Source organism: Chiloscyllium plagiosum, chromosome 15, assembly GCF_004010195.1.
Source record: "Chiloscyllium plagiosum isolate BGI_BamShark_2017 chromosome 15, ASM401019v2, whole genome shotgun sequence".
Lineage (NCBI taxonomy): Eukaryota > Metazoa > Chordata > Chondrichthyes > Orectolobiformes > Hemiscylliidae > Chiloscyllium > Chiloscyllium plagiosum.
Genome location: NC_057724.1, coordinates 39,083,150 through 39,096,381, shown reverse-complemented (window position 1 = coordinate 39,096,381; position 13,232 = coordinate 39,083,150). Strand labels below are relative to the sequence as shown.

General features: G+C 41.5%; 1 protein-coding gene across 1 annotated transcript in view; it reads right to left on the bottom strand.

Annotated features, from left to right (window-relative positions):
• fhdc2 (FH2 domain containing 2) overlaps positions 1–13,232 on the bottom strand; it is an 88,849-nt gene that overhangs the window by 22,089 nt on the left and 53,528 nt on the right. Inside the window, exons 6-8 of the mRNA XM_043705302.1 lie at positions 5,205–5,305; positions 4,545–4,615; positions 2,192–2,299 (exon numbers count right to left, since the gene is read on the bottom strand). Coding sequence (XP_043561237.1) covers positions 2,192–2,299; positions 4,545–4,615; positions 5,205–5,305 — 280 coding nt within the window. The remainder of the gene's footprint in view (positions 1–2,191; positions 2,300–4,544; positions 4,616–5,204; positions 5,306–13,232) is intronic.

Here is a 13,232-nt window from a genome sequence, read left to right as displayed (position 1 = left end):
GTGTCATAACATGACACAGATGTTGTGAACATCCAATGCATAAAGTGAGTGAATACTAAGGGAGCAAACCAGGACCATTGAGATGCCCCCTGATCCAATGCATGAGACAGGTGTATATCATTGCACACACAGTGGCCTGGCAGCAGCATTACAGTGAAACATCAATGTTGAAAATGCAACATTGTAGTGGAGAACTGTGCTCTAGGTCAGTTGAAGATTCACCATATGATGTGGTGAGTCTGGTGCATGTCTGAAGCTGAGCATTATGGCTGTGGGGTGGGTCTTTGCCCATGGAGCATAACATATGATGTGATTGCTGTCCAAGGTGGAAGCCCAGAGGAACAAGCAGTGAGCTGGAGATGCCAGATAATCACTCTACTTTGATGTGGGGAGTTGTTGTCCAGTCCATCTCTGGAACATTTATTGCCCACCCCAAAGGGTAGTTAAGAGTCAACTACATTGTTGTAGGTCTGGAGTCACGTGTAATCCAGACTGGGTAAAGATGGCAGTTTCCTTCCCTCAAGGACAAAATGAACCAGATGGGTTTTTCCAACAATCGACAACAATTTCATGGTCATCATCAGACTCTTAGCTCCAATTTTGTATTGGATTCAAATTCCACAATCTGCTATGGCAAGGTTCAAACCCAGGTTCCTGGAGCTTTACCTGCGTCTCTGGATTAACTGTCCAGCGATACCACTAGGCCGTCACTTGCATCTCAACAGTATGTTTTCCATCTTGCCATTCAAAGCATGGTTATAAAATTTAAATTTTTTTCACTCACTGTCAAAAATCTCATTTTTCCAAACTCACTTTAGTTTCCTAACTGCTTTGCCATTGCCCACATAATTCAGGGGTTGGGAAAATTCAGCTCATTGTTTCTTAGTTTATTACTGGGATACATGCTCTTCCTTATTGTGATGAGATGAAAGAGATACAAATATGAGGATGAGAGGAATTATTCTACATAAGGAAAATATGAAGTTAGATAGTCAAGGCGAATGAATTGGAGTGGATATGAAATTATAGTTAGTAGGAAGAAGCTATAGAAGAAAATAAGTGTGTAAAGTGTACAATAGGAGTCAGAACTCAAAAGTGTAGAATAACCAATAGTGTTTGGGAGAAATGGTGGGGATAGAACCTCTGAGCAATACAAGCTACATTTTCTGCAAAAACATTATTGCATGACACAGCTTCCAAACATTAGGGATAGCTTTCAAACCAAACCAAATAAGATCTTCCATTCAAAGAAGACAGATATTGGGCAGAAGAGAACAGAGGAACAAGTAAGAGTTAAATATATAAACAGTGAGACTGAAGCCAAATGTACAAATGCAAACAAAGAATGGAGACTAAAATATCAACAAGAATAAATGAGAGACATATACATCACCTAATTAAGTGCAATGATACAGCTAATGTGCTATAAACATATGAACTAAATTTGTTTCCAGTAACAAAGATAACTTATGACTTAAGTCTTCCTATCTACTTAGAAAATGGTGAGGTAATATCAGAAGGCCCTAATAAATGGCTTTTATATCCTATTAGAAAGGAAGATATGTGTTTATGTCATGCCTTTCATGACTTCAGGACCTCCCACAGCACCTAATAACCAACAAAATATTTTTAAAGAATAGTCAGTATTTTAATATAGGAAACAAGAAGACATGTTCACGCAAGAAGTTCCCAAATAAAATTACATAAACTAATAATGCATCTATTTTAGGTGCGAGCCAAGGGATTATTTTTGGCCAGAACAATAGGAGAAAAACTCCACTGATCTTTTTCAAGTCCTGCCATGGGATTTTTTGATTTATCTTAGAAAGCAGATTAACATCCAAACTAAAAGGTAGCACTTCAAACAATGCAGCATTCCCTAATTTTGGAATTAAATGACCATTTAACTAATGAGCTCAAGCCTCTAAAGTGGAACTTGAAGACTAGAGCACTATCACTGAGTCACAGCTTGAAAGGTTACAAAACACTTAGTGTCATCATTCTTTCATGTTACAAAATTAAGCAAACCAAGCACAATGAATTTATTGTCAGATGTTTTGCTTTGATTCCTGCTATTAAAACTAGAACAGATCTCAAGAGTTTCAGTTTATAAGACCACAATGAAGTGACCATTATTCTTAAAATAGGGTCCAGAGGTCTTTTGACAGTTCATTATGTTCAAAATACATACCATTGCTACAAAGTGTATTAAGTTCATGCCAGGTTTGTTTGCTTTAATGTCGGCAAGTTTCAACAGTGATGCAATCCGAAATCCTGCAGCATTTCCTGAATATCCTCCCTGAAAATGGAATAAAAACACAAGATAAATTTGCATGGTTATGAAATTGATGTATGTGCTGGAAAGGCAGATCCCTTCAAGGGTCAAACAGAATAGCTCCAGAGTTAATTGAGAAGAGATTATGCTCATTGGATTTTTTTAATGTAAGAGCAGGGCTTTTGAGAATCTTGTGGTGCAGTGGTACCTGGATCTATCTTTGATCCAGATGCCAAATTCAATCTGATCCAGATACATACAATAGCATGTCACAACAGGATAAGAAAATGACTGTCGAGTACATATGTATAAAGAGAATCCAAACATTGAGATGGAACACAAGATGTTTACCAATACTCCTAATAATTTGAAAGCCCCCTCCCTGTCCCTCTCCCTTCCCTCTCCACCTCTCCCCCCCCCCCCCCCCTCCCCCGATGCCCTGGTGCCAGATTCATCAAAGTTAAAGAGCTGGGTTCTTGGTGTTTGGAATTTATAGAATTGTGATTTGGAAAATTGGAAGTAGATGTTTAAAATAAAAATAAGCGCTCACAGTGGATTGTGGCAACCTCATTAGATAAGTATTGCACAATTTGACATTACTGTTCTGGTTTCAAATCCCACCATGGGAAATGTTTGATTTATCCAGGGAGGTGATGATGTAGTATAGGTACATAATCCTTTAACTGAAATCCAAAAAGTTCCAAAATTCGAAGTTTTTTTTCTGCATAACAAGGTTGTTTGGTGTGTGAACAAGTGACCCAACTCCACACCCACTCAACCCATGTCACTCAGATGTGACATGGTGGCGTGGCCCAGCACTTGCAGGTGTCAACTGTGTCTCAGTGCTTGGACTAGTCACACATGAGTCTACTGTTCAGTAATTCTTTTTTATTTCACTGTGAAAATGTCACTTATTCTGAAATCTGAAAAATTCCAAAACAACTGGCCCCAAGGATTTTGATACAGGTACACAGTCCTTTAATAATGTAACTGGACTAATATTCCAGAACCTCAAGTTAATGCTCTGTGGACATTGGCTTGAATCTCACCACAGTACATGATGAAAATTAAATTCAATAAATATCTTAAAATGTTGGCCTCATGGTGACCATGTCACTACTGTTCATTGCTGTAAAATCCCAGATGGTTCACTAATACCCTATAGGGAAGGATTCTTCCATCTTTATCTGGCGTACACTTGGCTCCAGACCAACAGCAATGTGGATGATTCTTAACTGCTCTCTGGTCAATAAGAGATGGGGAACATATGCTGGCCAAGACAGTGATGCCTACATCCCATGAACTCATAACAAAAAAAACACTGGTATTTGCAGATCCAGTCTGTGGGCTGTGCCATCCTCTCTTCTGCAGCTATGTCTGTATCTGGGTATGTTTGGTAATGGGGTGTGCAGTGTCCAAAAGTACCCTCGATGCTATTGGATAAATATGGGCACCATAAGCACCATTATCATCCGCTTCAACTCCATTTTTATTTAGATTCCTCCTTGTTTTCCCCAGTTATTAGATTTTTATTGTTGACACACTGTCCTTAAGGGTCTGTGTTTGGAATTTGTAATTTATTAATTAGGAGATTAGACACATTGGTGGTGGGTGTTTAAATAGAAAAATACTGAGTTCTTGAATTTATTAATTGGGTTGATAGTTGAATTTCTTAAATATAAAAAAAGAGCTGGGGTCTTGCTAAAGTAGGTATTAACAGGTCCAGGCAGCGGGCCACAGTCTCGACAGCCTGACTCTATTAATGTGGTAAAAACAATGACTGCAGATGCTGGAAACCAGATTCTTGATTAGTGGTGCTGGAAGAATACAGCAGTTCAAGCAGCATCCGAGGAGCAGTAAAATCGACGTTTCGGGCAAAAGCCCTTCATCAGGAATACAGGGCATTGTTCATACCCAGGTCTGCTTGGAGAGGGACCATGTGATCTCTACCAGCATCATGGAAACCTTTAGAGAAAAATGGACACCAAGGGGGTGGGGTTTGTCATTTCTTTCACCGACTCCATTCCGAGTTAGTTTCCTCACTTGTGTCCTACCCTTTCTTGATTTTTGGTATGTTACATTACCTTTGGTATTCACAAGTTTTATGTTTGTTAATTGGTTGTTTGGGTGATTTTGTAGTGGGTCATGAAAACTTTATAAAAAGAGCTTGATTCCATCAATAGGTCCAGGCAGCAAGCTATGATGGAGTCATAAATAAGGATGATCAAAAATACAGTGTGGGTAGGTTTATTCAGGTCAAAATATTTACTGCATTCATGTGGTTTCCAGCTTTCAACACCAGTCTCAAGATTGCATGCAGCTCGTCACAGTTCCGTAGTTCTGCAAGACAGCAAAAGATTTATGCACATTCAGAATTGTCTTGCACACTTGCATAGCTTGCAGTACACCCACACCAACCTGTAATGGTAGCACATACATACAAACATTTTTGCAACGTTTGATGAAAATGTCTAATTGGCTAAGCCTGGTGTTAGGGACTATGAAAATTTCAAGATGACTGATCTTCAAAGTGCAATCTGAGTAACAAAATGCACAGCAGTAATCGAATTTCAAAGTGTGCTAAGCGGTTTTAAAGCATTTTGTGACACTCTGAGGTCATGAAAAATGCAATATAAACATAAATCTTTAAAATATTGAAGATTTTTACTTGTTTTACTTTAGGTTTATGCTCATTTGCTTTCTGAAGGACTAGCATATGTGTCTTAAAAGTTAGACATCTGTAGAGGTGCTTGGTTCAATGTCGGATTTCAATTTTGTGCATGCAAAATACACATAAGGAGTTAGTAAATGGTTTACACAGTCTGGACTTAGCAAATAACATTATAAATTTTGTTTATGAACTAAATGTAACTGTCTTTGTATTCACTTTCACAGAAACACATCCACTAATTTTGTGTCAGGATCTTACCATGTGCAGCCTTTATCATTGTACAAACAGATGTCATAAGCGATTTTATTTGTGGTTCAAATTCGTCCTTAAGAATCATAGCTTCCAAATGCAAGCAATAACTGCAAAAAAATCAAATTTATTCCCATGCATTAGAATCAGCAAAAGCTGCCTGAACAGAGTTAGCAACATATTCATATTTTTTGATTCCAGATACACAAAGAGAAGCAATTGGCTGAGCAGTTATGAATTGTTAGTCTTTGTCATTAAATCTGTGTCATTATTTCAATAACAATTAAACTGGTGCAAGTATAGGATTCCACACACTCACTACTCCCTGTGTAAAGAGCCGACCTCTGATATCTCCCTTAAACCTTCCTCCAATACCTTAAAATTATGTCCCCTTGTGATAGCCATTTCTGCGCTGGGTAAAATGTCTCTGGCTATCCACTCTATCTATCCCTCTCATCACCTAGTACACCTCTATCAAGTCACCTCTCATCCTTCTTCGCTCCAATGATAAAAGTCCTAGCTCCCTCAATCTTTCTTCATAATGCCCTCCAGTCCAGGCAGCATCTTGGTAAATCTCCTCTGCACCCTCTCTAAAGTTTCCACATCCATCTTATAATGAGGCAACCAGAACTGAATACATTATTCCAAGTGTGGTCTAACCAGGGCTTTACAGAGCTGCAACATCACCTCGCGGCTCTTTAACTTAATCTCCCTGCTAATGAAAGCCAACACACCATATGCCTTTTTAACATCCCTATCAACTTAGGTGGAAACCTGGAGGGATCTATGGACATGGACACCAAGATCCCTCTATTCCTCCATACTGCCAAAAAATCCTGACTTTAACCCTGTAATCTGCATTCAAATTCGATCTTCCTAAGTAAATCACTTCACACTTTTACAGGTTGAACTCCATCTGTCACTTCTCAGCCCAGTTCTGCATTCTGTCAATGTCCCATTGCAACCTACAACAGCCCTCCACACTATCCACAACTTCACCCAGCTTTGTGTCATCGGCAAACTTACTAACCCACCCTTCCACTTCTTGATCCAAGTAATTTATAAATATCACAAAGAGCAGAGGTCCCAGGACAAATCCCTGCAGAACACCACTGGTCACCAAGCTCCAGGCTGAATACTGTCCATCTCCTACCACCCTCTGTCTTCTATGGGCCAGCCAATTCTGTATCCAGACAGCAAAAGTTCCTTGTATCTCATGCCTCCTTACTTTTTGAATGACCCTACCATGGGGACCTTTATCATATGAGGAGAAAGTGAGGTCTGCAGATGCTGGAGATCAGAGCTGGAAATGTGTTGCTGGAAAGGCGCAGCAGGTCAGGCAGCATCCAGGGAACAGGAGAATCGATGTTTCGGGCATAAGCCCTTCTTCAGGAATGAGGAAAGTTTGTCCAGCAGGCTAAGATAAAAGGTAGGGAGGAGGGACTTGGGGGAGGGGCGTCGGAAATGTGATAGGTGGAAAGAGGTCAAGGTGAGGGTGATAGGTCAGACTGGGGTGGGGCGGAGAGGTCGGGAAGAAGATTGCAGGTTAGGAAGGCGGTGCTGAATTTGATGGATTTGACTGAGACAGGGTGGGAGGAGGGGAAATGAGGAAACTGGTGAAATCCGAGTTCAATCCGAGACCTTTATCATATGCCTTGCTAAAATCCATATACACCATATCGACTGCTCTACTATCATCAATGTGTTTTTTCACATCCTCAAAGAATTCAGTAAGGCTTGTGAGGCATGACCTGTACCTCACAAAGCCATGCTGACTATCTCTGATCAAGCTGCGCTTTTCCAAATAATCATAAATCCTGTCTCTCAGAATCCTCTCCAATAATTTGCCCACCAAAAATGTAAGACTGACTGGTCTGTAATTCCCAGGGTTATCCCTATTTACTTTCTTGAACAAGGGAATAATATTTTCCACCCTCCAATCATCTGGTACTACTCCAGTGGACAGTGAAGATGCAAAAATCATTGCCAAAGGCACAGCAATCCTTTCCCTCACTTCCTGTAGAAACCTTGGGTATATCCTGTCTGGCCCAGGGTTACTTATCTATCCTCATGTTTTTCAAAATTTCCAGTGCATCCTCCTTCTTAACATTAACCTGGTTGAGCATATCAGCCTGTTTCACACTGTCCTCACAAACAATAAGGTCCATCTCTATGACTCTATGACTCTCAGCAGTGAATACTGAAGCAAAGTATTCGTAAAGGACCTCCCCTACTTTCTCTGACTCCAGGCACAAGTTCCCTCCACTATCCCTGATCGGCCCTATCCTCACTCTGGTCATCCTCTTGTTCCTCACATAAGTGTAGAATGCCTCTAGGGGTTTTCCTTAATCCCACCCACCAAGGCTTTTTCATGCCCCCTTCTAGCTCTCTTCACTCCATTCTTCAGTTCCTTCGTGGCCACCTTGTAACCCTCTAGAGCCCTGTCTGATCCTTGCTTCCTCAACCTGAAGTAAGCTTCCTTCTTTCTCTTGACTAGATGTTCCACATCCCTTGTCATCCAAAGTTCCTTCATCCTACCATTCCTTCCTTGTCTCAGTCGGACAAATCTATCCAGCACTCGCAGCAAGTGCTCCCACAACATTTCTGTTGTGCATTTCCCTGAGAATATCTACCCCCAATTTATGCTCCAAAGTTCATGCCTAATAGCAGTGTAATTCCCCCTCCCCAATTCAATACTTTCCCATACCGTCTGCTCCTATCCTCTCCATGACTATAGTAAAGGTCAGGGAGTTGTCATCACTATCACTGAAATACTCTCCCATCGTGAGATCTGATACCTGACCTGATTCATTGCAAAGCACCAAATCCAATATGGCCTCCCTTCTAGTCAGCCTATAGAGTCATAGAGAAGTACAGCGGGGAAGCAGACTCATCCAACTCGTCCCTGCCAACCAGATAACCTAACTTAATCTAGTCCCAACTGCCAGCACTAGGCCCAATCCCTCCAAAACCTTCCTATTCACATACCCATCCAGATGCCTTTTAAATGCTGCAATTGTACCAGCCCCCATCACTTCCTCTGGCAGCTCATTCCAGACACGCACCACCCTTGTATGAAAAAGTTGTCCTCTAGGCCCTTTTTATATCTTTCCCCTCTCACCCTAAATGTATGCCCTCCAGTTCTGGACTCCCCCACCCCAGGGAAAAGACTTTGTCTGTTTACCCTATCCATGCTCCTCATGGTTTTATAAGCCTCTATAAAGTCACGCCTCAGCCTCTGACGCTCCAAGGAAAACAGCCCCAGCCTATTCACCTTCTCCCTAGAGCTCAAACCCTCCATCCCTGGCAATATCCTTGCAAATCTTTTCTGAACCCTTTCAAGTTTCACAACATCCTTCCAATAGGAAGGAGACCAGAATTGAACACAATATTTCAAAAGTGGCCTAACAAATGTCCTGTACTGTCGCAGCATGACCTCCCAACTCCCATACTCAATGCTCTGACCAATAAAGGAAAGCATACCAAATGCCTTCTTCACTATCCTATCTACCTGCGACTCTACTTTCAAGGAACTGTGAATCTGTACTCCAAGGTTTCTTTGTTCAGCAACACTCCCCAAGACCTTACCATTAAGTGTATAAACCTACTCTGATTTGCCTTTCCGAAATGCAGCACCTCGCATTTATCTAAATTAAATTCCATCTGCCACTGCTCAGCCCATTGGCGCATCTGATCAAGATCCCATTGTACTCAGAGGTAACCTTCTTCGCTTTCTATTACACCTCCAATTTTGATATCAGCTTCAAATTTACTAACTATACCTCCTAGGTTCACAACCAAGTCATTTATATAAATGACGAAAAGTAATGGACCCAGCACCAATCTTTGTGGCACTCTACTGATCACAGGCCTCCAGTCTGAAAAGCAACCCTCAAAAACCACCCTCTGTTTTTTACCTTTAAGCTAGTTCTGTATCAAAATGGCTAGTTCTACCTGTATTGCATGAGATCTAACCTTGCTAATCAGTCTCCCATGGGGAACCTAGTTGAACGCCTTACTGAAGTCCATATAGATCGCATCCAATATCTACATATTGAGACAGGATTCCTTCTGAGACACACCTAACAAAATCTGCTCCATCCAAACTATTTGCACTAAGGATGTCCCAATCAATTTTAGGGAAATTGAAGTCACCCATGACAACAACACTGATACTTCTGCATCTTTGCAAAATCTGCCTCCCAATCTGCTCCCCCATGTTCTGTTGCTATTGGGAGGGGTCTATAAAAAACTCCGAATAAAGTGACTGCTCCTTTCCTGTTTCTGATTTCCACCCATAGTGACTCAGTGGACAAACCCTCCTTGATGACCTGTTATACTATCCCTGATTAGCAATGACATTCCCCACCTCTTTTAACTCCCTCCCTATTCCTTTTGAAACATCTAAATCCCAGAACATCCAACAACTATTCCTGCCCCTGTGATATCCAAGTCTCTGTAATGGCCACAACATCATAGTTCCAAGTACTGATCCATGCTCTAAGTTCATCACCCTTATTCCTGACACTTGTTGCATTAAAATAGACACATTCAACCCACCACACTGAATGCAACTTTGCCAATCTACTATCTATCCTTCCTCACAGACTCTGTGCACGTTGTATCTGCTGGTTCACCAGCTCCCCCAACCTCTGATCCGTAGCTCCGGTTCCCGTCCGCCTGCCAAATTTGTTTCAATCCTCCCAAAGAGCTCTAGTAAACCTCCCACCCATGATATTTGTACCCCTTCAGTTCAGGTGCAACCTGCTCCTTGTACAGGTCCCATCTTCTCCAGAAGGTATCCCAATGATCCACATATCTGAAGCCCTCCCTCCTATACCAGCTCTGCAGCCATACGTTCAGCCGCCGTCACTCTCTGTTCCTTCCTCACTAGCCCATGGCACTGGTCGCAATCCTGAGATTACTACTCTGCTCATCCTGCCTTTTACTTCCAACCTAAATCCCTATATTCACTTTTCAAGCCATAAGTTCTCAAACCGTATGTTTTATGAGCAGGTGAAATAGATTGAATTGGCCTCTTTTTTAAATTCCCTTGGTCAGGTGCATCAAATATTTTATTTCATTTTAGCACACAGCTATATCATCCTTCAATTAAAAGTAGTATCATTTAAAATAAAGGAACCAAATACAAGGTTTTCTTGTGGGCAAGAAAAGGGAATTTACACATACAAATCCTGAGAAAATCATAATAAAATTCAACACTGAACACATGCAAAAATAGGGAGGCAGTTTTAAAAGGAATGAGGGTATCTTCCAATAAGAAGGTAAAGAATACACAGTTTAAAAAGATCTGAGAGTCCTTGAACTGAAATTGAGACCAGGGCAGTTTATTGATATCTTTTATTCTTGGCAATAGTGAAATTTGTAGAAACATTGAGTTCTTAGTAAATGGTTCTTTCTTCAATTTGCTTTATCACAGGTTCTGTAATTTAAAATTTAAAAAATGGAAAGAGAAAGAGAAAGAGAGAGAGAATCTTCTGAGCCTTGCTGTTACAAATTGATTTTCCTTCTCCCTCTGCCCAAAACTGTTTGCTGTTCATTTCTGGACCTCCATATCTAATATCATATTCCTTTTGAGCTGAATACCTGCATGGGGCTTTCATCAAATAAGTGAAACTTCCAGAAAAGTGTAAATAGAAAATAGGAGACAAGGACACAAGCCTACATGAGTTTTGGTGCCTTTGGATAAGTTGTTAATTTGGTTCAAGACTGAGCTTAATTCACATTGGTTTCATGAGCTCAACTCAACCTGGTCAGGCAACCACTGTCACCATTTTAAGTCTGTATTTTCAACATTTTAAAAAACATTTTATTCCAGGAAGATCCCAGGTATTAAAATTAGACATTGCATGTTGCAAATTGACCATTCATATTCTCCCATGATAAAGGGAAATCACACAGTGACCAGCCAATTAAGTAAGTAAAGGTAACAACCCTAGTAAATAAGGCAGCAGGGACAGGCAGAAGATGACCAACCTTGTCGAATGACATATTTGAGTGTAAGCTCGGAATGTCAAGGCGGTCACTGCACAGATGTCTGCCAGGGCATATGCAGATACCGCTGCTGAATCTTGGCATTTGCAGCATTTGCCTAGGCTGTGAATAAGCAAGAAAGTTCTGGCAGATTGCGCCAATTACAAGATGAGGTCCTGGCCACAACAAACAAAGCTTTGACTGACAACAGGTTGATGTGGAGAAACTCAATTCCAGATGAGTTTCATCATCAGGAGGAAGATGACTTGGGGCAAATACTTGAAGGACAAGAGTGAAAATAAAGTTCTCAGCACAAAGCCAGTTGTAGCCAGCATCTTCGAACATGCAGCAGGTATATTATCACTGCCTAAAGCATAGAACAGACTGCAGATGAGGGAGGTAAAAACAAAACTGCTATTTTGTTCGCCCTATTCAAAAGTGCTAACCGCCTTCTTTCTTGCCTCCCCTTCTGTCCATCCTATAGCATCTATACTCAGGAACATTGAGCTGTCAGTCCCTCTCTCAGCCATGTTTATGTAATGGCTGTAATATCCCAGAACCATATTCCCATCCATGCCCTATGTGTCAGGTTCTTGCTTTGAAATAAATGCAGCTTAATTCATCAGCTTTCTCTCATTCTCTGCCATACTCTTGCCTGCTTTGTCTATTAAACTTGCTCTCTTTAACTTTTGTGTCAGCCTCAACTTTCTCTCTTGCCTCACAACTGCTTAGGGTTCCATTGACTGCCAGGCTTGTTTAAATCCTCCTGAGTAGCTTTAGTGAATCTCCCTGCCAGGCTATTGGTTCCCCATTTTTCCAAGTGCAACCAGGTGCAACCTCTTTCACATTATCACTTCTGCCCCAGAAGAGATCCCAATGATCCAAAAAGTTGAATTGCGTGAGTCACTCAACCGCACATTTTTCTGCCCTATCCTCCTATTCCTAATCTCACTAGCATGTTGCACCAGGAATAATCCAGAGATTACTACCCTTGAGGTCCTGCTTTTTAAATCCCTATATTTACTCTGCAGGACCTTATTCCTTTTTCTAACTATGACAATGGTACCAATGTGTACAATGACCTCTAGCTGCTCATGCTCCCCTTTAAGAATTTTCTGCAATCAGTCCGAAAAGCCCTTCACCCTGGCACAAAGAAGGCAACACACTATCCCAAAGTCTTGCTTGTGGCAGCAGAAATACCTAAGTATGCCAGTGACTAGAGAGTCCCTTCTCACAACTGCTCACAATTGCCATACCTTGCTTTCCAGCAGAGCCAGTTGTGACATCAAAGACCTGGCTGCTGCTGCTATTTTCTCCTGAGAGGCTAATCCCCTAACAGTATCCAAAATGATATGTTTGTTTAATAGGGGGGTAGCTACAGTAGACTTCTGCATTATCTGCTTTCCTCCCTTGGCAGACACCCATCAACCTGACTGCACCTATGATGTGACCACCTCCCTGAAACTACAACTAACCTCACTCTCTGCCTCCTGTATGCTCCTCAGTGCTTCCAACTGCCGCTCCAACCAATCCATGTGGTCTGAGAGGAGCTTCAGTCAGACACACGTCCTGCAAACAAAGTCGCTAGGGTCAGTTGATTCCTACAACTGACAGGAAGAGCATATCACTCCACTGACTGCTATCTCTGCTCCTTTAACAAATCACAGACTGTGAGGAATTGAAAAGGTTTTACCTTACCCTTGCCTTGGCGCTGCTCACCCTCTTCAACAAAGTCTGGTCACCTAGGCCCACTCTTAGATCTAACCAGCAGCACCTCGAGCACAAAGCAACCCCTTGCAAAAATGGCTGGAAGAAGACATGGTAATACCTCTTTCCTCCACTTGCCTAAATTCCCACACTTAGTTCAACTCCCAATGTTTGCACACTTGCTGGCTGCACTCTGTTTTGGGAGTAAAAAGGACAGTGTTGTGTAGTTAACATTGGGTTGGGGAAAAAAATGACACTGTTGACAGAGAAGATGGTCCATGATGTAAATGAAGGATTTAGAATTGTCCTTTTCCTTCAAGATTGCCTGGGGCATAG